This window comes from Aulonocara stuartgranti (genome assembly GCF_965226115.1).
Source record: "Aulonocara stuartgranti genome assembly, chromosome: 7".
NCBI classification, from domain to species: Eukaryota; Metazoa; Chordata; class Actinopteri; order Cichliformes; family Cichlidae; genus Aulonocara; species Aulonocara stuartgranti.
The window spans coordinates 63511635-63536529 of record NC_138945.1 but is presented as its reverse complement, the minus strand read 5'-3'; the positions used below and the strand labels follow the sequence as shown (position 1 = coordinate 63536529).

Sequence of the window (24895 nt, the reverse complement as noted above, 5' to 3'; positions counted from 1 at the left end):
ATCATTGCAAGAAAAATCCCTTTTTTATGTGAATAACAACAAAGTAAATGAAATCTCATCCAATCCTAGAAGATGCAAATTCATTATTTCCTGAAGCAAATCTGTCACATTTAAATTACTGCTGGACTGTAGACATGAAATCTTTACAGTCAGAATTTAACATGTTTATACATGTGCTTATATTGAACACTCCTGTTTATACATTGATGAAGGTATAGACTTAAACAATGACACTCCTACCTCCTTGAAATGTTCTTGACTTGGCTAGATGTTTTATAACCCCCCCCCCACCAAAACCATTTTTGTTGTCCTCTGTGATGTTTCATGCATTTTGGTGTTGCTTAACTGGCCAATATTCCTTTTGTTTAATAACGCACCAGATCGCTGACTTGGCCACTCCTAAAGGTTTTGCTTTCTCTCTGATAGGTTTATTTAGATTTTTCAGCCTAATGATCAACATCTCTTCGGACCTCATATGGAAAGCTCCAGTAAACAGCTGCAACTTCAGAACTTGGAATCAACTCTAGATCTTTTATCCCCTTAATTTGTCATGCAATACTGAGGGAACAAGCCTGGAACTGACTGCAAGTCAATTAATTTCTAGCCTCTGAAAATAAGGGACTGTGTATAAATAATAATAATAATAATAATAATAATGGATACTTTATTGATCCCCATGGGGAAATTACTTGTTTTTCTCTGCATTTGACCCATTCACTCAGTGAAGCAGTGGGCAGCCCACTAAGCAGGCGCCCGGGGAGCAGTGTGTAGGGACGGTACCTTGCTCAGGGGTACCTCAGGGTAGCCGTTAAGTGGATTCGAACCGCCGACCTTCCGATCATGGGGCGACCCCTTTACCTACTGAGCTATCCCTGCCCCAATAAAAATGGCTGTAATTCCTAAACAGCTAATACAAAACTTGTTTTTTGTATCAATCCTTGAAATTAAAGTTGAAATGTTGCAATTTAATCGAATCTTGGTTGTCTGATTTAAAATCTACTGCGGTGATATACAAAATGATAAATTGCCTCTGTAGATGGCAGATGCTTATGAATCACTGGTAATCTTGTTTTGTCTGTGCCGTTAAAGCAAATATGGCTTTTTAATGAGGTAAATCGCATTTTAATAGAAACTTCCATTTCATTTTTTTATGAAATGGAAGTTTTATTTAAAAAGGCCTAATAGGGTTATGCATACTGGCTGTTAAAGGTAAAATATATCATATTCATGTCCGTTTCACATTTCACCTTATCATGCAAGTCTTTTTTTCATTGCAGGCCAACTGTCTATTAATAACACATAATGCATTTCTTTGTTTTGACTAGATCAGTTTATGAGTACAAACAAGGCTTGTGTTACACTGCTGTGTTCATCATTTTTATTTTGTCCAATTAAGAGTTTTTAATGGAACAAAATTAAAAGAAATGTGCAGTTTGAAAGAAGATCTCAGCTATAGGACTATGGTTACCTTTTCAATAGAAACAAAAATATCCCTCAAGGTCTGAATGAGCCCAGATTCAACATTTCCTACATCATTCACATGGCCTGGGGCAACTTAGTTATTATGTGCACACATAAAAACTGGTCTCTCAAAGCTGGAAAGAAACCACAGTCAGAGAATTTAAAACGAAAATATCCTAAAAGAATGACCTGTTTTTCAAATAACAACTTAATTGTATTTGAAGCTTTAAGCATCAACTGAAAAGTGTAAAAAATGATCTGAAGCAAAAAAAAAAAATATTTCATTTGACACCCCATTTGTACAGTCATATATAATAGATATAGAAAAAATGAAGTGAAAAAAAGAAAACTTATTGTTAAAATATTATTTCTTATCATTTTCAAATGGTTTAAACCAAAATCCTGCTAACATGTATAAAATATAAAAACCGAACAAAGCAGACTTGGGTCAGAACTAAGTGAGGGTTAGGTCACTTGTTCTGACTCAGATTGCCTGAATAATGAGGCTTCTTAGCTTTCTGTTCATGCTGCATCTTCTTTATAGCTTAGTGAGGCTCTGTGTCTGTTTTTCGAAGATATATTTCTGAGAACTTCGAAATCCAATTCAGTACTTATACGCTAAGCATTTCACATAAACTCTGTCTACACAGTATTAACCGTGTTTAGTCTACAGTCATGCACCTGTTGTGTACCATCTTCTACAGTCCTGTCGTTTTAGTGTGCATGTTCAGTTACAGTGTTTGCTGTGCTCTCTGTGTATCTGTATGGATATTTTAGCTGACACATATCGCCCTTTTAGCTGTAAGACTCCTGCCCAGGGGCATGTGTGTTTTTTTAATTACTCTATCATCAGTAATTGTTTAAGTAAACACAAATTTAATGATGATATAAATGAGTACCTACAGCCACTTTTTAATGAAAAGATGGAAATTGAGCAATGTGATAACAAACAGACTGTAACTTTCAATATTTTTGTCTAACTCCTTCCAATTGTTTAATTTTCATCCAAAGAATGTTAAAAGGATAAGTGCAAGATATATTTTACATCCTAGCTTATATATCTCACAGACTTGCAGTTACATGGCCACAGTATTTGGCCTTGATATGCATACAAAGCAGCAATTGTCTGAAAAAGTAAATCCTTCTTTTCTTGTAAAAAGTTTAACTCAGAGCACCAATTCCAAAAGGGCTGGAGGGTGAACTGTAGCTCCTGGGCTAGCAGGATTAGATTGAGCTTTACAAGAAGAGAAATAAACAGTAATCCAAAAAAGCAAACAGGGACCGCATACAGCATGTGAAAACTTTTCAGACCCCTTTCTAATTTTCCAAATCTTGTTAAAATGGATTCAACACATTTTCTTCCATATAAGTCTGGATGTAATTCTCCACAATGTCAAACCAAAGGAAGGCTATGGAAATATATTGTTAATTCATCACGGGAAATCCTTACAGAAGCACAATCAGTAGCACGGCCCTTCACCAATAAGATTTTTATAGAGGGATGGAGTGCTATAAAGCATCTGAAATGAACCATTTGGCCACATTTCCCAACCACATGAAACCAGGCACTGAGCCTCACTTCATTAGTATAATCCACACAATTGAAAACTGTGGTTGCAGCATCATGGTGTGGAAACTAGTCCCAAAAAAGGAAGAAAATAATGGATCCAAAGCACAACATCTAACAAACTACCTAAGGCACCAAGTAAACACAAGTGTGGTTTTCGGTAAATTCTATGAAATTCATAGTGTGACCCAACCAGATTCTGACCAGCAACCAACATACCATTTATCATCAGCCATCATAGACGGACCTTAAATGGTTGTGTACTAAGGCTCCCATCCAGCCTAGATAAAACTTTAAAAAGACTGATCCCAAATTTGCCTAAACATCCAGTGCTATCAATAATTGGTGGAGTCATCATAAATGTTAGTTTCATCCATGACAACATGAAAGGTTGTTACCCAACACACTGCAGGAGGACTACATGAAACATGCAACAGTTACAAGCGCTGTGGGAACACCAAAATGTTGTAGATAAACAAGTGAGTGATAGCGTCAGTGTATATTCGCTTGAGTACACAGCAAGATACGTAATAAGTGAGCAGTTACTTAACTTCTCTTTCTGTACTGACACGAATCTCCAGTGAACGAATAATGCTGCTTTTTAGTTACTCCATTAATAACTAACACATGACAACAAACAGCTTACCCATCGACATTCATTTAGGGCCATAAAGCAATCTACACATCAGCTACCGCTATTACTACAACCTACTTAGTTGTGCACAGAACCTCCAGAGAACACTCAAGCCTCCTCTCTTAACTGCAGTGACTGCAATATAGAGAGTGACAAATGGACCAATGCGATATTTTAATTTGGGGCCATGAGCAGTAAAAGCCTTCTCTTCAATTTTCAAATGAGACACGCAGTGAAGCGCCACAGAGTTTGATGCACATGTGAGGAGATGGGTTGCAACCCTTTACTGTGCAAGAGTTCACATACATGCAAACCTCTATAATATATAGTGTAGTTGCACACATGTGCAGGTGTGTGCAGTTCTTTGGCACAAGGTGTAAACTTTCACCAAGGGGCCAAGATGTAAAAAGACTAAATGTGTTTATAACTGCCAATACTATAGCAAAAGGGTATTTGGCCTTACATTGCAGCCAAAAGCTTAGGCTTTATCTGCATCTATCTACATGCATCACATTAACAGAGGAGAGAACATTCTGAAAACATAATTTCAATATATATAAGTATAATGTATAATGAATAAATACTGTAGATCCAGTGTCTCTTTTCACTTGGAACAAAGCTGTGTATGATGGCACCTGTTCTCCTTATAAATGTTGCTGTTTGCAGAAGGTTTCTTAAGTACTTGGAAGAAAATCCTTTCAAGTGGACGACCTGGAATCAAGCACCCATGGCTGACAGCATTCATCTTTAAACAAAGACCTCATGCGCAAGACCATTTTCAGGCCTAACCACAAGCAAATAAACACAGCTTTATGTAACGCTGATAACTGTTCTGTGTTGCGGTTCTTGTTCTCTATTCATCCTACCTTAAAACTACCTATAACCTTTTTTAGATAAGAGCAATAGCACTGCTTTTACAAGCATGTTCTCATGTTACACGAGTTAATCATTCTTTCAAAATCTTCTCAACAGACCTTGTGCTGTGATGTTGCTAATTAGGGTGCCAAGTTCAATCAAACATGTAAGTAAGACACTGTCTTTTCATTAAATTTCTTGAGCACTTGGTTAATGTTCTAAGACTGGTATGTTAATGACATTTTTAGGTCTAGTTAGTAAACAAGCTTGTTTAAATATGCAAGTGGAAAGGCTCCAGTGTACTGGGTACGGTATAGTTTCTGTGGCTGCGAGCCTGCTGGCATGCTTCAATTCACGACATACATTTTGACGGTAAGTTTAACGCTCTAGGTAGATGTTAGTGTCTGAGACTGTGTGGACTCGTCTGGTGACTTTGGATTACAATGCATCAAGATGGGATGTGTCCCACAGGCAGATTTCATTATAGTAAAACAGGAATGACTGCTTTTATATAGTCTCTGCAACACTATAGTTCCTGCTTAACTGGTCAAACAAATAGGTAGCGTAAAAGTCTAAGAACATAAAGAAAATAGCTATAAAAATAATTTAATTAATTAATTAACAAAAATCAGATTTTGTTTAAAAAGGCACCAACTTAGAGGAAACAATTATATTCCCCACTGCATTTAAAAGGTTTAAGAAGGTAAACATCCCTCATAAAAAGAAAATGTTATGAATGCTACTCTTACCAGCACTCTGTGAGCTGCTCCAGGCCCTGCTAAAAGGGCCTCTACTGCCACTACAGGAGCTATTGCCTGCGCCTCAGCCTGCTCCAGCAGGCATAGCTGGTGTGTTATGTTGGCCATTTCTTCCTGAAGCTTTTCAGTCTCAACAGTGATCTCTGCGATTTTCTCAGCAGCAGATGCTGTGAGGAATGCTTCTTTAAGGTCTACCAGGTGAAGGGTCCTCTTCTCTTCCAGTAGCACCAATTTGCGGAGCTCCTCAAACTGACTGCTCACATACTCCTCAAGTTCCTCAGTAGACATCTAAGATATGTAGAAAGAGTTCAAAGAGACAAAGAAGGAAACAATGAGAAAGAACGAATAAACAGGGCAAATTTAACTCACCACAAAACAGAGATATACAGCCGCCACAAATTAACCAGAATAAACCACAATGAGCTACTCAAAATCTGAATGCGGGGGGAAAAGCAATTAAAAGCAATGCATGTGAGGGTCAGATAGGGACTTTATACATTTAAATGTGAACATTATTCCAGCAAGCCTACAGGTCTCTGTCATGCATTAACTAATTGATAGCATATATTAGATTCCCCAAAGGCAAACTCCATGCATCCCATCTGCAGATAGAGATCTCAGAGGCTCCTTCTACCACAGCAAGCCATCTGTTTGGCTTTCAAGGCAGCAGAACTGCTCACTGAGATACCTTTTTAATTCCTTTGCCCATTCCCCAACGAGCCTCTCTTTAGCTATGACTCATTACGTTAAAACACCTCAATAAACAAACTCGTTCCTGCAGTTCTTCTGTCTAGACAAAACTCCACCTCCAATGAAGATACTGTCATGAGGTAAAATAACCCAAAATCCCTTGTCATGATCTCTGCTCCTGAATATAATTGCTTCAATCTATGAACATCAGCTGCTCTGTCTCCCGTTTTCCCTTGAGCAGAACTTCACTCTCTTCCTTTCCATCTATTTAATCTTGTTTCCCCTCAGTCTCCCTCTCTCCAGTGAAGCAAAGAATCATCAGTCTTTACTAAGGTTGGCAGAGCCATGGCCCCTGGGGCCCAAAGTTTTATCGTGTATTTGCCATTTCTGCGCAAGCAATCAGATTCTCCAAATTGCCCATTAAACCAAGCGCAAGAAGTAACACTTTTAATTTACTTTCTTTGTGTGAGGAGAGAAAAACATGCACATTGCTCATTCTCTTATCTTCACCAAAATCAATGCCATGAATGTATTTCTCTCAGATAAAGAACAAAAAACTACAACTGGGTTAGACTAGTAACAAAGTTTCATTCATTGTCAAGACCTACTTGTATCAAAGCCCCCCATTGTAGACTACTGGAGAGAAAGGACCAGCATTGACTACATGACTCTCTCCGAGTTCATTTATTCTAAAATGCCAAAACAACTGTGTGCTCTGTGGAATGTAAATAAAAAGAAAATGCAATAGTTTTCAAATAATTTAAAGTTTATAGAAAATAGTACCAAGGAAACACACCAATGCTGAAACTGAGAAGCTGTATTACTTTTTATTTAAAAAAAAAACAAAAAACACTGAAGTTAATTCTAACAAGGCAAAATATTTAATATGTCAGGAAAGATGCAACAGAGTAAAGTTGAGACAGTGAGTGCCTCAGGACTAAATAGGCAGGGGTTCACAACTATGTGAGCAAAAACATGGACAGATGAAAGTTTTTCACTGTAGAATTTCGATTTTAAACATTCTAATAATCTGAGAAAATTCCTGTACACAAAAGGACTGTACACAGTCTTTTTTGCCACAGTGAGGAACCATAAAGAACAAACCTTCCCATAGCCAACGCTATGGTATGAATACACGGAATTAGGCGTCCTCTCTCTCAACCATCTCTGTTGGTTCTCTGTGAGGCCCCATGGCCTTTGAGGCAGATGGAGGCTGTGATCCTGGATCAGTTCTTTGTTTGTTGAGAAGCAAGAGCTCTCTGCCATTGGACCTTTCACTCAGCAATGAAGCTTCTCTGAGAATTTGTCCCGATTGGAAAGTAAGAAGGAAGAAGCACTCATGCGTGCTAATCTTCATTTCCAATTCTGCAAACTAAAGCCACAAAATGAGGCCTCAGGAGGGACAACAGTCCACTGCTTACTGGGAACTAGTTGGAGTAAAGATACAGCGTGAGCATTCATTTGTTTCTTAAGTGCCATTTTGAACCCTCGATATTAGAAAAAAATCCAAATCAAACAAACAAATAAATACATGAAAAAAGGAGAGGGACTGATTGTAAAATTGCAACCTACATGAATAACCCTCAATTCTGAAACAAAATTACCAAGATTTACAAAGTTAGAGGGAGAGAAAAAAAAGCTGTTTTTCCATAGACTTCCAAAGATCCGAAGTCTTTTTGGAACTACAGCTATCACCATCTGGTGGCCTATAAATAGAATGTAAGTTGAAAACACTTTCGCATTAGCTGATTTTTGTGACCCATAAGCTACGTCCATGTTTTACACCATTAGTGACTGAATTATAAAAGCAGCAGCTGTGTTAAAGGTTTGTGCTTTAGGGATTTATTTTAAGCGACAGAGTTCAGATAGATATGTTTCTCTGTTGTTCCAAATCACAGCAGACTCTACTGCCTATTCACAGCTCTGTTTGGTGTGATGCTTTTTTAAAAAGGCCTAAAAAGCATTAATAGAACATTAGGACTAAATGGATTTGAACTGTCCTTGCCCTTAGCAACAGTGGCCTTGTTCCAAGTGAACACTACTCTCCCTCGCTCTCCTTTATCTCTCCCAGAAACTAGATTTTCCAATTTAGCCTCTAACACAACAAAGCAAGGGACAGATAATTGATTTGAATAAAAACAGCTCTGCTATAGTCATATAAAACAATAAGAAAAAAGGGAAGTGGCGGAAGTTATAAAATGGTTTTACAATAGCATAGTTTCAATTTCCAACACCTTTTTATTTGTTTTCGACTAAAGGAATGTCAGCCAAGAAACTTTCTGGGGAATGATACATGATAAATTCAATTAAAATGGCAAAATAAAATGGGAGTGACAGCTCTAAAGAGCAAAAGGAGGTAGGAAGAGAAAGAATAGGACAAGGTAGAGAGGGGTGAATAAACCTAACACTACCAAGTCTGCCAAGTCTTTTCATGTCTCTCCTGTCTATTCCTCAACCTCAGCTTCCTAAGACACCTTTAATGTGTCTGCTGCTCTTGTAGATTTTATGAGGCAGGGAAAATGGATGTAGCCACTGCACACACATACACAGTTGTGACTGGGCTGATACTGCTGTGCTGCTAATGGACTCTTCTCTTTGTAGCTGAGAGGCTCTGTGGACTGCATGTGCCCTAGACGGCATCCTGGTTGGCAGAAACAAGTAAAAAGTAAATAAAACATGAGACGAGGTAAATATGCTGACTACGTACTGCTGTGGTTTGAAACCCCAACATGCCTCACCTGCACTCTTACTATAGTTAACTTCAGGTGACTGGCTGACTGACAGACGGCCATCTTTACTCCTCAAATTATGTTACGCCTCTGGCCCTCTATTAATATGTATGCAGCTTTATCACTGTTTTCCCCCCTTATATTCTAGTCCCCTGTGGAGAATTACAATATGAGCTCAGAGATTAAAATCCCCAAGCCTGTGGCAAAGTACATAAGCAGATTAGAATTAATAAGCAAATGCAAGCCAAGGGTTAAATCTTTCATCCACCTCTCACCTACACACAGACAGCCACTCAGACCCTCTTTCTCTCTGAAGTGTTTTAAGATGTCAATACCATGCAATTTAAACTCCTCCAGCTCCTCTTTTTCTTTACCCTCTATTTTATACGTGCACACACACACACAACTTTTCTCAGCACAGGTAGTCATTCTGACTTGCCTGTCATGCATGATAAGCGACGCTGACATTTGAGAGAGCCGAGAGGACATGCCGACATACCACATAATAGTCTCTAACACAGTGCCCTGTGAGCAAGCAGGTAAGAGGTTTTCAGTAAGCACACTGCAAATCCACAGTGAAACAACCCCAGACTAAATGTTCAGGAAGTCCTTGGGGTGGCACTGATATTTTACTATGATAATACACATGAACTTGGGTGGGGTGTTGGCTGCCAGAAAACGTGTTCTCTCTCACAGGCCACTCTAATTAACCGGTTACACTACGCCACTGTGCTTGGGTCACATCTCTGCATGTATTCAACAATGCTCTCGTGTGCCACGGCTCACCGATGGGTTCTGACACAGTTATAAAAGCAGAGCATACAGCAGAACAAGGGCTGCAGAGGTGGTTGAGAGAGAGAACAGGTACTGCAGCTTTAAATGGTAAATAGCCGAGACCGCGGACGCACATTCCCAATCCTGCCTTTGTTTGTCACACCTCTCAGTGCACAACTCCTAGGCATATGTGGTCAGGTTTTATTTTCAGTGGCAGAACATGCCCCCGCTATAGCATCTGTAATGGAAATACAGCAACTGCTTTCAAGGTTGACTTGTCATGAAAATTCAGTTTGAATAGCTTTTGTTTAGGCTGACATTAAGAAAAAGGTTACCATGTTTGTTTTTGGAGGGCAACCTGGAAAAGATTTGATGAAAATGGTAAAGTAAGGTTACAGCTGTGTCATGATGATTGAGACAATCTGAGAAGAAGAAACAAATCTATGTCACATATCCCGCCTCCCAATGCTTACACCAGCAGGTGCCTTTGCAGACGGCACTACCGACAGTAAGATGCTGGTACACAAAGCCAGCCCTGCATAGAATTTGAGTGGATTTAACAAGTAAACAAAAGTAGTGAAATAGCACAACAGTCCTGTAAAGATACGATCTTCATTATTATATTGGATAATTCGTCCCCCTTATTGCCTTAATTATGAATTATAAAATAATAAAAATTCATTGCAATGCAACATTGTATTTTACACCATATGCATATTCTGAGTCGAAGACTGAACACTTGATTTTTTTTTTTGTCAGCTTACCCAGTTCAAAAAGGGTTTAACAACAGCTACGGGGCATTCAGTATTCAGCACTCTTTATTTTTTTTACATGACAATGCCTAGATCACAGTCACTTTGAAAAATACAACCTCTGACTTGGCACAGAAGTGCTGAGTCAAAAAAGTGAAATCAACCGAAGTCTAAAAACGTCATGACTCAGTAATCACACAATGAAGCCACGCTTCAAGCTGACTTCTATCTGCAGAAACCTAACACAATAGGGAATATCTGTGGTCTGTGCATGGAGCAGCACAATGAATATACACAATGCTGAATCCCTTTACGACATAATCTACTTCTATTTTAGACTGCCGTTTCTGATACTACACTGTCTATATCATATTTATAACTGCACACAAAAAGATGTAACAGACTAATATCTTTTTGTCTTTTTCCTTGTTAGGGCTTCAAATAATGTTCAATCGTAGCTACAGAACCTACAAAATCAAACAAGTTGTTGCTACAGATATAACCTAGTTGATTTTTTTTTTTTAAAAATCGCTATTCATCTTTTTTTTTTCTTTTAAAAGAAGCCATGACAAAGAAATAATGCATACAAGGACTTCATATCAGTGACATCCCAACTGTGCCAGCATAAATATGCATTTGCATTTAAAATATAGAAATGCCCAGTGCCTGCAGCTTCAGTTTGTTAGGATGACTGACACTGCTTGCCCTAAATACGTCCATGGATATGACTTAAAATCGACCATCATTTTCTTGACTGTGGAGTCACTCCCAAGTAAGTAAAAAACCTTCAAGCAACTGGTTATTTGTATAACTACACTGTTGTTTGATCTCTAACTCAAACCTCTTATATCTATGTTCTGTAACACTTGGACACTTAATGTTAAATACACTGATTGTTCAGCTGTCTCTTAAATGTAAGCTTCAAAAATAATCTGCATATTCAAACTCAAAACACATGGCACAATCTCACTAAAATCCAAATTAATATACAAATGGTGCCCTGTCACCCCTTGCATGGAATTTAAAACCACCTTTTATCACCACAAATATATTCAAACTTCATTTAAATAGGTGCCGGTATGAGCTCATTAATTAAGAACAGATGCGTGCACCTTTTTTGGGAGAGGTTTTCTAAAAATGGTTCTTTGCTGTATAACAAGTGTTAGGCTTCTGTACACAGGAGTTAGCACTCACCTCAGGGTTGGTCCACTTGGTCTTGATCTTCTCAGCCATCTGTTGTGTACAGCCCAGCAGGTCATAACCCTGCCTGCTCTGCAGATACAACAGACAAACAAGCGGTAAACACAGCACAGTAGGCCACTATAAAAACAGCACAAACACAGATATTCTTTTTGTGCAAGTCAAACAAGACATGCAGCAGGCTAATTATTTGTTTACCTTAATCTTGCACTCATTCAAAAGAGTACCATTGAGTTTACATTTTAGTTTATAACTCTACACAAGGACAGTGCCAAAAAAACCTCATCTGGTAGTATGACAACATTTTGAGGAGACTACAGACTACAATATTCCATATTTTGATATGCAATATACAAGGTGTTAAAGTTTCTCCACAAGAGCACATTAACACAGGAAGCAGGATTAAAGCTAAGGGGTGTTTAGACTAAACACTGTGGCCTTGGGCTGTATGTCTGACCCTCTTTGTCTGTAATCAATCCATATGTGTCTGTAAATGTAAGTCAGTTAAGTGTGTTGCTCTACTTTTGTTTGTACCACCAAAGACAACACTGCAGTTCTAGACAGTTAAGTTTCACTGACTTTGCATGACCATTTTAAAATAAGGCTTCTGCTCAGACTTTCTAAATCAGTTTATTTCACCGCTCACAAACAAAAACCTCTTATGCTCATAACATTAATTCAAAACTAAGCCCTTGTTTCTGATCATATCACCTTGTCCTCTGTGCAATAGCACAGCCCAAATGTGATCAGTGTGCTGAACATCTGACCTGAAATGAAACTATAATAATCAGAAACACCAAGCTCTGCATAAATGAACCCAGATTTGATGGACCTTTTTTCCCCCCATAAATCCAACAGATTAACATGACTTACTAGACCAAATGCAGTGCTTCACTAAACAACTTGTGACTCAGTGGCTCTATTTAAAATGCCTGAAGAGAAAAGGCCATCTGGGAAAACGAAGTAAGGGTGAAGCCATAATTGGCACCAAACCAAAGGGACATCGGGGTGTATTTTTAATGTTTCATTTCTCTTTCACAGCTTTCACAAGAATCAAAGTGTCTGTAAGAATTAATTTATTGATGAAGAACTGTGGGTTATCATGGGACATATATTTAAAATAGAGCACATAGCCCTCTCAAATTAACTTGAAGACAATGATTGGCACACTAACTAATACAAAATTAGAAATGCAAATTAGACATGTGACACTGTATGTTTCATAGCAGATATTGTTGGGGGGCATGCCATAAAGATTAGGTACATATATATATATATATATATATATATATATATATATATATAAACCTTACATAAGTGTGCATCTCACCTTCTGCCAAACGTAGGCTTCATGCAGAGTTATGATCTCATGTTCCTTGTGCTCACCTTGCACAGCACACACCACACAGATGATCTTTTCATCAGGTTTACAGTAGAGGGAGCCCTCCTGGCCATGCTCCTTGCAACGCAATCTCTCTACTGTCACGGTGTTTCTCTTCCCATTGTCTTCAGCAGCCCCAGCCTCTGGCCCTGCTTCTGCACCCTCAGCTCCCTCGCCGAGCTCTGCTTCCACAGGTGGAGAGTTATGGGCTCCTTCTCCTTCCTCAAGATCAACCCTCTCATTCCCATTAACTACTGCCACTCCAAGAGGTGCCATCCCACGATTTGCACCCATTTCAGCTGCCATCTCTCCCACAGCTTCATCCTCAGCTGCGCCTCCAACTCTGGAGTCCCTGTTTGTGCCAAGACCATTAGCCTGGGTGCCTTCGGGGTTATAGGGCAATAGCACATGATGCGTGCTACTGGCGTGTCTGTCTGCATGGATGGGGCAGAAGGCAAAACTGCAGATGGGGCACACTTGTGTTGCTGGCTGGGCCTCATCAGGCTCGCACGCATCACATGAACCGTCCATCTGCGGCAACTCTTCTTGTTTCAGTTCATTAGAACCTGTCTCAGGTTCTCCGTTGTGCTCCATGGTGGCTGAAAAAATTCAAGGTATCAGATAGCAAAGTCTGACAGGAGAGAAACAGTGAGAAGAAGACGGGTTATAGATAGCTGTGACCTTCTGTAAACACATCTCATCTTTGCACAAGGGAAAGTCCAAGATTCTCAGGACTAATCCCCTCTGATTTAATATTCCCGAAACAGATGTTGTCAGGCATCTAGACGAAATGCCATCGAGTGCCACATTACAGCACATCTGCAGTCACTGAACTGCCTTTGTGTGCAAACACACTCACATTGTTTACTGACTCACAAACAGAAAGTGCTGAGTGTGTATTCCTGTGCCCTCAGCATGACCAAACACTCCCCTGCTCTCCTTCCTTCACCTTCCTGGTTATGTCGTCAAGCCTTGACCTTTTCATATCTTGTTCTTTTTTGTCTTTATGTGCACTCACCACCACCCCCTTTCAGACCACTCTGCAGGAGTGAAGCTGAACAGAATGAAAAGAGCACAGATGCATGCCTGGCTGGTACACACTTTTTTGTCTCCTTTCTCTTTCTCCTCGAAGCCTTCCTCTCTTGGGCTCTGTTTGTGTACTCTCTCCACTGCTGACACAAACAACCGACAGAAAAAGTGCTGTAATGGAGAGAAAACTCCCCCTCTTTCGCTCTTCCACCGCCCCTCTCTGCCAGTTCTCTGTCTCTTACTCACATTCACACAGTGCCTCCTCACACAAATACACAGACATTTTCTCCCTCATCCTGCAGGGCAGTTTGCAGCAGTCTGCAGAGTGTACTTACTCGTCTGTCTTCCTCTTCCCTCGTGTTTTCTCTCCAGGGCTTGTTCTGAGTTAATGTGGAGTCTGTGAAGAATTAGCTTGACGGCTAACTTCCTTAGCGCAGCCGTCGTACTTTGAATTCTGCTGCTGAGCTGTCGACTTATCTACTTTTACTTTACAGCACAAAGGGAGCTCCTGCTCTAAACCGACAACGTTTACTTCCTTATTTTTGTCAGCTGCTGTCTTCTTTTTTTCTACTTCCTGCTAGCAGTCTCCTGTGTGTTTGGGAACGGTAGAGACACACAGAGGCGGGAGAGAGAAAACTCGTTTGACGAGTAAAACCAAGACAGAGAAGCCTCGCATTTTTTGTGTTTGGGTTAACATTTTTCCGTGTTTTATTTATTCATATAAATATTTTATCTATTTATTTTTACATTACAAATGCACCAAAAGCCAATGACCTTGTCATGTAGCTAATATATCACCGGTCAAGAGGTTAGATGAGATGAGGTCTTCAGGGAAATACTGTTTTGTGGTGAAATCTTTGCACAGCATACATCTTTAAGGGGTTTCAAAACAAGATCTACGTGGACTTTCACAAAGAGTCAAAATATACACATGCGCTGAAATGTATGCATACGTTAATGTAAATATTTTAATAAGTGGTTGTGATGACTTCACAAAGCCATGGCTCATTAACTTCTTGGTAGAGATCATAATTGACAACAACTGGCAGTTTCTGTTTGCCAGCATCAAAAGGATTTGTTTAACAGCGCTCACTGGACTGAAGTGAACTCAGAACAATGGGGAAGTCAAAGGAACTCACGGAAGATCTGAGAGGGAGATTTGCACAAGTTGGGAAGTTATCTTGGAGCCTTCATCAGTTCAAACAATTGTATGTACCGGTAAGTACAACTTATTTGGGTGTGTCACCACTGCCAAGGGCTGGGAGAAGACAGAGACTGCCACCTTTAAATGAGAAGTTGGTTAGGATGTTCAGGAACAGCTCAGCAACCACCAATACTCAAGTCTGCCGTGAACTGGAAACTGCAAGAACCCCAACATCAATGTCCACATTGAAGAGAGTTTTACATTGCTGCACAGGCTGACAATAAATCTCTTGGACGTCCCAACATAAAATGTATTGAAAATTTGTGGACTATACTTAAAAGCAAGGTCTGTGCCAGGAACCCAACCAATTCATATGAACTCAAACTTAAAAGCCCCAAATTCTGGGTTACGTGTAATGCATGCATTGCTGTAATCCCATTATATTTTTCAGTAATGTAATGTGTTACTGTACTAAATTTAATCATCACACTGTCATTACTTGCATTACATAGATTCAGTTACCTGAACGTAGGATGAATGGAAAGGGAAAGAGAAATCACAAACATGCTGTTTTCTTCCTACGCTCTACAAACAGCTGATGTTAGTTTGTGTTCAAGGAGAAATGGTGGGATGTGTACAACTTTAGAGGAGTAGCAATGTTCACATGTTTATTCATTTCTTTTTTGCATTAAATGACAAGCATGATGGTATAGGTACACTCCATCTATGATAGAAGCAACCATATTATACTGCTAACACAACTTTGACTCTTTTAGGCATCTCCACATGCTAACTTAAAGCTGCACAAAAATCTTCTAGTTCACAAGAAAGTTCAGCCGTTAAATCAGTTAAACACATAAATAAATGTATCTAAAATTAACTCGGTGCAGTAGGTTTAAAATGACAAATATTTACCAAAATATAGTGTTGTTGTATTGTAAGTATTGTAAGATAAGAAAGCCTATGCACACATTTGCATGTAAGTCATTTTTCCAACAAGTAAAAAACATTTTTAAGGTGTTAATTAAAACTGAGCATTTTTATAGCAGTAGCCTTGAAATTATGAATTGAATGCAAAAAAAAACCCCTGAAAGCAACCTTATATTTTTATGTGTTTAGTTGGCTCCTATTGTAATCCTTTGCAGTGGCTCAAAATAGGGTGTGACGATGAGAAGACATTGCTAGTTAATTTTGTAGTTAACAGAAAGAATGGATGCCTTCCCTGTTCATCTAAAGGGCAGCAAAGGAAGGGTTCTTTACAGCTGATGCATACATTTGTAAAAAAAAAAAAAAAATTACAAAAAAGTGAGTGGAAGCTATAAACTCCAATGTATTCATTATACAATACAGGAAAAGGTTCAGCTGGAAGAGTAGACAAATTGAGAATTTTAGCATGGGTGTTAATGGGGAGTTTCTAATTATAATGTCTGCTTTACCCTTCTGTTCATGTCCTTACCATCCATAAAACTGCACTGAGAGACAATGGAACCGGATTAGAGGTCTGGAGAGAGACACAGCGAGATGATGCAAAACAAGCTGTTCTCTGTAGAGAGAGCTAAAAAGGCTATTGAGCTGGGTTTCACACAAGCAATATTTGGCAAATAATTGTTGACTGTTAGTCCGATTTGAATGGCATGTCACAAATAGCCATAAACCGTGTTCCAAAAAAGCCTTCTGCATCCACTCAGTATGGATCCTGCTGCTGTTTTTGCCAAAGTTTGTGAGCTGCTTTGTCGAGGAGAGCTCTTGTCCCATATATCTTGTTACCAGAAAAGATTTCGTCTCAATGAAAATATATTTAACTGGCAAAATCATATTTGCCTTGGCATCTTGACATAAGGATTGAAAGTGAAGCTGTGTTTCAGAGGCCATTTAATCATAATCGGGATTAGATTTGTCGAAGGCTTGTAACTGTTAGCACAGACGTCACAGCAAAATCACATTCAGCTTTGTATGAATGTGTATATGACTGAGCCTCGCTGCATCGTCAGTGGGAAGTTTAATGGCGTCATTACTGTCTTGCAGCACAGCAAAAGACAGCATCATCTTGCATTCTGCATAAAACTGAGAACAATTAAAGGGCTCATTGACTTGCAATTCATTAGAATAAGCACTCAATATAACTACAATATGGGTCTGTGGTAGAGAGATCTGTTCTTTTTTTCTCTACCCAGGAACTGTAGTGAAACAAAATGTGACACGCGATAGGAGCTAAAATTATTTACCTAAAATGGGCTTGTGCAGCTCAGAAAAGCCTGCACATGGATGCTGGAAACACAAGGCACATTGAGCTCTCAGAAATGCCAGCCAAGAGTGAAGGAAGGAGCTTTGGCAGACAAGCAGAGCAGACAGAAAACACTTACCTAATGCCTCAGTTTTAACATTGTTTTATTGGCACGAGGTCAGCCTTGGGTCTTAAGATTAAATGTCCTTCAGTGCAACAGCACTGGTCTGTCAGAGGAGGAACTCTTAAAATGAGTTAGCGCCCCTCAACATCACCCCCTCCCCCATGGCCCCCCTCTTATTCGCTAATATTTCATTCTGTCACCCTGCTCCTCATTTGCCCTCTGGATCATTCCCTAGATGCTCCTGACTTTGCCACAACTCTTTCCACCTGTCATAGGTGGAAAACATGAAAGAGAGTCAATAAGCTGTTTTGTGAGGTTGTCTGTACATCCCTGTAGTCTGTCTTATTAAGAAGGACAGCTAAATGTTCATGAATAAAACCTCTAACCCCTTCGACGCTGATCTGGAACACAGACTGCTGTGAAAAGAGACGTATTGGAGTTTTATTTTCATTCGAGTAGAGTTTTTCAGCTAAATTAGTATTTCGGCTTTATGAGATATGCCCCATTGGAGGAACTCTTTAATGTTTATTTTCTGTGTGTGCATCTGCGTGTTTGTGTGTGCGCGTGAGTGCAGGGCAAAGGAGTGACACCTGTCACGACTGATCGGAGGCAGCGAGGAGCGAGATTATGGTGAGGGAAGATGAAAATAAGCACAATTTGTGCAAGTAGAGCGCATATATGTGTGAAGGACTGAGATAACGGGCGGCATTTTTCAAAAGTGTTGTCATCCTAAATATTGTGCAGTCAAGAGCTCACAGCATTCGCCATGAATACAAAATGCCCTCAATTCCAACATTCAACTTGTCGATGTGCTTCAGTTTAAAGGAAAACTACATTATCTTAATATGGTACTATAAACACCACATTCTCTAAAGCCAGTGAAAATACACGGCATTCACGCAGCATTATCTAAAACAGACTGCGCTGAATACATCAGCCCTACAAGAAAACATTTAAGCAGGCTTCAGTGTTTAGTTTTGTAGAGGTTGTTTTATAGAGGTGTTTATTTGCCTTTAGAATTAATTTTGAGGTTTTATTGGACGTGTTACATTGATTTTTTTTCCCCCCCCCTTTTCCTTTTTAGACAGAGGGTAGAGATATTTTGTCTACTTTCACTAACATTTCATTTCAAGAGGAAGGAGAAAAATATATTTTGAAGGCTCCCTCCTAAAAGTGGAAATATTTTAGTTAGTGAGGAAGAGCGCCAGCATTTCCTCCAGCTGGATGCAAGTACTTTACCTAAAATAGTTACAATTACAAGACTGCGGCCTCACATTAATACATCATTTATTCAATAATCGCATGGGACTCCTGCCTCGTATTTGCTGTTCAAGCCTGTTTCCTGTCTTGGACGAGATTACTGGGTGCAGATGGACAGAATGAGAGCAATGGGTTATATCAAGTATAATTGGGAGTCTTTGGATTATTATACATTAGCAATAAAACAACACTACTTGATTATTCCCCTGTAATGCATTAGTAGTGCTTAACTTCTTAAAGAAGAATATGGCTTTTTCATGAAAAAAATCACAGAGCCTTATTAAATAATCTAAGGAAATTATTTTACACTTAAGTCAGCAACTGCTCTCATTCTTTTTTTCCTTGCCTTTTTATGCAATGTACACACAAAGCAATTGAACTAGCAAAGCACTGTCAGTGCCTGGCTCTTATCAGCCTCTTACACATGCTCTGTGACTAAAGTTACTGTCTTACACCAATAGAAGCGGCGCAGTCATGCGCAACCAGGTCTGCTTTTGCTCTGGACGGTGATGGTAATAATGTTGTACAGACTCAAACATCCAGCTCAGCTAATATGATGACACTGAATTCTCAATGCACAGTTTAGTGTGTGGAAGCAATTAAGTTTAAGCTTGTATTCCTAAAGCAATTTGAAATGTATCATACATCACTAGTCCTTTATTTGCTATGTGTGGGAGAACATTTCAGAAAGTATAGAGGGATTTAGTTTTTCTTAATTTGTTTTGTTTCTATAGCAGCTTGAGTGTCAGCTGGGACCTCTAAAGAGCTCAGCAACCCCATGCACCTGCACCTGATCAGCCTCTTTTAATTAGAGTGACATAAGAATGACTCATGAAGGTTACATGGTATAGGGTATATATATAAAACAACATTTATACTTGATGAAGTCTGTTTTTGTACTTTTCTTTCATTGTCTTTCAAGAGAGTAATGAGTAATGCACGCTTTTGTATTTGTTTAATCCAAGTTGAATTAATATAATAAATGTGAAAAAAAAAAATAGAAAGAGGAAAAATAAATTATACTCTTGAAGAACAGAGAAAAAAAGAGGCAGTAATCATTGTAATTAACTGGGTAATTTAGGTGGTGCATGTTTATGCCAAATGGTCTTGATTAAGTATTTTACATATTTATTTATTTTTTGGTATATGACTAATTTAACTTTTCGTGACACACGTCACACGTGAAATATTAGATGTCTTTGTCTTTTCAAATAAATCAACAGATACAGTTGTGTTCTGGTTGTTTAGAAAAAATAAAAGTTTTCTCAGACTCAAAATAAAAAACTCTGAATAAAATATGTCAGCAGCTGGTCCACTCTTGTGTGTCGGCTGCATTCCCAAAGCACTGGGCCCTTGTATTTTTTCATTTGGTCAGCATAATTGTTCCACTGCAAGAGTTTGACCTTACAATACTATACATTTATTTTATGTTGCAGAAACATCTAGGACCTCATCTTTAATGTTTATGTTATCAGACGATTCCCCTGTATACATGCATAGAAACAGCTACAACGCTTATGGCTGAATGGTATATCAGTACATCAGTATTTATTACGGAACTATTTGATGACAAGCAATAGTGCTGAAGTTCTCTGGGCTCCAGAGAAAAAGAAACTTCCAAGAGAAACTTAATCTGCAAGGCTGAAAAGGTGATTTGTGTAGAGACTCATATCTTAGGAGGAGACCATCCTTGAAGTTATTATTGGATTCATGCCCAAAAGAGGGATTTTGGTAATGGACTGTGAGAACAGAAATGCATGTATTAAGAAAGGGTTTTTTTGTCAAGAAATCACAAGTGTGAACATACAGTGGAGGAGGCCTGGCATAGAAGACAGAGCCTGGTGACAAATTAAAGGAAAAAAAAAAACAAAACAAATCATCCTTGTGAGGTACCAGAATGGCTTCAATGGACATTGGATCTACACATCTCTGAAACTCAGTTCGTCAAAAAGATAAATGGCGCTTTACTAGTCCCTAAGGACCCCAAAGCGCTTTACATATCCAGTCATCCACCCATTCACGCACACATTCACACACTGGTGATGGCAAGCTACATTGTAGCCACAGCCACCCTGGGGCGCACTGACAGAGGCGAGGCTGCCGGACACTGGCGCCACCGGGCCCTCTGACCACCACCAGTAGGCAACGGGTGAAGTGTCTTGCCCAAGGACACAATGACCAAGACTGTCCAAGCCGGGGCTTGAACCGGCAACCTTCCAATTACAAGGCAAACTCCCAACTCTTGAGCCACGATCGCCCAACTTGTGATGTTTTGAAGATGTTAGTACAGAGCTGCATTTTCCAAAGGTGTAGCTTGGCTGGGATCTGGCTCAGGCAAAAACCAAAGTGTCATTAATCACAGCCTCCCCTTTGCCCTACAGATAGGAGCATTACCCCATCAGGGTAAAAGGGTTTCACAACCAGGAAAAGGTGATCACAACAGCTTTGCAGTGACGTGCATGAATCGTCATGTGCATGAGAGCGCAAATAAATTGTCATATTTCATTTATATCTTAGTTTGAACTCATTTATGTTCTTGAAGGAAAATTCTGAGGGTTATTTTCCATGTGTCATAATGTTTGATTTGGCCTTTTCCACAAGCTGCCTCAAAAATAGCAGAAAACACAGATGCTCAGTAATGTTTACTTTGTGGAAGCAGTCAGACCTCCGCCGTGAAGCAACAACAAGGAAAAAAATTTCTATCACATGAAATGTTGCTACATTTTCTTATTTAGATGGTTCCCTACTATGTGTTAGAATTATCTGTACTTAATAGAAGAGTCTGCGGTTAATAAAGTAGACCTACCTATCTGTGCTTACACTCATTCTGTCTCTTTGCTCAGACCAAAATGTAAGAAAACAGTGTGTCATACACAACGGGTGCTTTGTCTGAGGTTGTTATGTCTTGGCTTTACTCACAACATGCTCATTTTTGTGCTACATCTGTGCTTCATCAATAGCAAACAAGTGTGTGCTTGCCACTGAGTCACACTCTGCAAAGTAGAGCACACGCCACTTGCATCTTTTCCACTTTGATTACTTTCCAAACTCTAGAACTTAGAAAGAAGTTGTGTGAATACAAATATGGTTGCAAAGTGATGTTAACATCTGATTAAGTAGCTTGCATGCAAGAATATTCAAGTGCATAATCATAGAGTGCTAAGATTAATGACCTTTTTCAATAGTCAAGCGTGCTTGGCCGCAGCTGGATTAGTGTCTGCCATGACATCATAGCTGAGGACACAGAACAGATCGTTGGCGCTACATAACAATGACATTCAGTGTTTTTCCCTCAGCAGGCCCCTAAATGTGGGCGCCAATTGACAATGCTCCTCTATGCCCCCTGAAGTATGGCATCCTGGCATCGTTGTGGCCCTGGAAGGCTCTTGGGATGAATATTCGTGCCAAATGCATTCAAACCTTCCAAATCCCTAGATGGTATCCTCTGGGACTCATGCTTGATTGTCTGGGATTCAGCTTACAAAAATGCTGAAAGAAAAACTGCTTTAAGGTAAGTGTGTTTCGTGAGATAGACAAAGCAAGTGAGGAAAAGAAAGAAACACCTTTGAATAGTTAAAAAGTGCCATCTTGCAACAAGCAAAGGTAAGTCTACTCTGAAATGCATAATTTTGTAGATAAATTGGGCTGATAATGACTGAAATGGTTTTTACACACTTCTTGCTTGGAGAAGGAAACAGGAAATGTATTTCCCAAAGAAACCTCACCAAAAAGAAATAAATCTTTAAAGCACATCCCATTATTTTTTGTACCCTCTGATCAAATTCTAGCATTGCTCCCCACGTACAGTAACACTACACCTGCCAGTCAAAAGGTGGCAACATAAACCTTATTATTTCTTTCTCTGACAGAGAGGAAAATTGGGGAGTGAGACTGCATTTGGCTCAATCACTGAGGTAATTACAGATTTAAAGACGAAAAGAGATTCACTCAAACAACTGTGCCTGAGGCCAGTGAAACGAAGAAGCGGTTTTTGTGTGTGTAATATGTGTGTATGAGTGTGTGTGCTGCTGCTGCTGTGAGTGACAGAATGGTGGGAAAGAATAAGAAAGATATGCACTCAGAAAAATTATGGTTCTTAAATGGTTCTTCAGATGGCTTCATGGTTCTTTAAAGAACCATCATACGTCAAAGAACCTTTTTATTTTGTGGATGGTTCTTCAGCTATTACAAATGGTTCTTTAAAGAACAAAAGGTTCTTCATCCTTAGCAATCTAAGTTTGATGGTGTAAATGGCATAAATATTTATTCACTATAATGAGGCTGTGAATTATACTGTGTGTTTTCTTTGTGTGCATGTGTGTGCGAAGGGAGAGGACGGGATACCTGGCAATTGCCCTTTAAGAGAAGATGGTAGGAAACTGAATATTCAAATAAAAGCTAGAAATATTTGCTTAAAAATATACTGGTGGCAGGGGTGGGGGGCCAAAGCCTAAAGACCCTAACCCCCCCCCCCCCCCCCCACACACACACACACCCCTAACCCCACAAACACATTATGAATATGGTGAGTTAACAAACAGTAGACACAATACACACATTCAAATACTGTACTTTAGTTATAAATTTTGATAAAGCATTACTATAATGGATAATATATAATATGTAATATAATATATCTATATCACTAAAGCACTTCTGGATGGATGCAAACTGCATTTCGTTGCCCTGTACCTGTGCATGTGCAATGACAATAAAGTTGAATTCTATTCTATTCTATTCTATTCTATTCTATTCTATTTTCTACTCCAAGGCATTACTTTTGAGATTATTATATATTTTTGAATATATAGCATAATGATAATACTAGTTATTGTAAACTTTACAAACCACCCAGCAGTATGTAAAGTCAAATTATGAAATACAAGTAAATAACAATTGCAGAACAGAATGTCAGTGTAATGAACACACACTTCGTTTTGACAAAGCACACTGCTTAGGTAAATGATCTGAGTAGTTGTTCATCACTGAGCAATTTGTTAATATGTGTTTCGAGCCAAATAAATGACAGGGAGAGAGACAGTGACGTCAGAACACGTCATACTATAACCTCCCGGCAGCGGACGGAGGGGGTCAGTCGTTGGGATGCGCATGCGCAGACAGAGTGCGCGAGCGGCGGGCCTTGACCTTTCGGGAAAAAAAAACTCACGGACGGTGGCAGCGAAACGGATAACAGTCTTCAGTACCTGCTGGACTTTGAAGCTGTGGATTCTGGGACTGTTAGAAAAGGTAAAACATTTTCATTAAAACCTTATTACTGTTTTGTTTTTGTTACTCGTCATTGTAGCTTGCTGTTGATGTTGTGCTAACAGTAGCGATTAGCTAGATACGTTAGCCGTTGACGTCAGCGCAATTTAGTATCCGGTATACAGAAACTGTTTTCCTAACAAAACCACTGTTATAATTAAGTGAAGCTGCTCCCAGATAATTTGAACCTTTGGCTTCTAAAATATGTGGTTCAATTGCGTGCCTGAAGCCTGTTGTGAGCTCTGTGTCTGATCTAGAAACTCTGAAATCCTGTAGATCTGAGCCGTACATTAAATACTCACATGAACCTGTACTTTGAATTCTGTATGAGCTGTATAAAATGCAGCTATGCATAAGAGTTTTGAATGAATAATTAGATTAGATAACTCTTTATTGTCTAATCGAATTATATAGAAATGAATAGAACGTGGTTCTTTAGACTGATGCCATAGAAGAACCTTTTTTGGTGCCACAAAGAACCTTTCAAACAATGGTTTCAAACATGAGAAGGTGTGTCTTTGACTGTTCCTGCATAACTTAGTTTCGGACTAGTTGACAAGTTATGCTCCGGTCATTTGATGTTTCCAAGATAGATGTTCTTTTGTAATATAGTTAATTTTTTTGTATATTTCATTTATCCACCATCATACATCATACATACAAGCTAAGAAGAGGTCGTTATACTAACAAGAGGTATCAACGCTGGGCCAAAGTTCAGCACATGGTTAAAGTTTGTAATCCAGCCAGGGTGTAAATATCACTCAGCAGCCAGAGCTGAAGCAGGTAGCATCAACACATAAATCTACTCTACCCGGCTTAAATCACAAGAGCACCTCTGACCAAAAAGCTGTAGATTTTTCTTGTTTGCACAAATTAATCCAGATTCACATTAATTGTGTTCACAGCTCCAACAAAATGAGGAAGAGGAGGGGGAGAAACACAATTAGGTTGAATTACAATTGGATGGAAGGCGAGGACAAGAAGAAGGAAGCTTAGGATGAGGAGGAAGAGAAGCAGCAGGAGCATCTTTAGGGATCCCTATGATGTC

The 24895-nt window shown here is 39.2% G+C and overlaps 1 protein-coding gene across 6 annotated transcripts in view; it reads right to left on the bottom strand.

Moving 5' to 3' along the window:
• The window catches only part of trim44 (tripartite motif containing 44), a 50822-nt gene extending 36429 nt beyond the window's left edge, over window positions 1–14393 (bottom strand). The window contains exons 1-5 of one of the 6 annotated variants that reach the window (XM_082542172.1): window positions 14166–14392; window positions 13903–13973; window positions 12751–13432; window positions 11415–11492; window positions 5267–5563 (exon numbers count right to left, since the gene is read on the bottom strand). In XM_082542172.1, coding sequence (XP_082398298.1) covers window positions 5267–5563; window positions 11415–11492; window positions 12751–13395 — 1020 coding nt within the window. In that variant the 5' untranslated portion in view covers window positions 13396–13432; window positions 13903–13973; window positions 14166–14392. Of the gene's footprint in view, window positions 1–5266; window positions 5564–11414; window positions 11493–12750; window positions 13433–13819; window positions 13854–13902; window positions 13974–14165 lie in introns of those variants that run through there. The other 5 variants (XM_082542173.1, XR_014278076.1, XM_082542175.1 and 2 more) reach the window with 5 other exon arrangements.
• Window positions 14394–24895: the final 10502 nt, after the last annotated feature.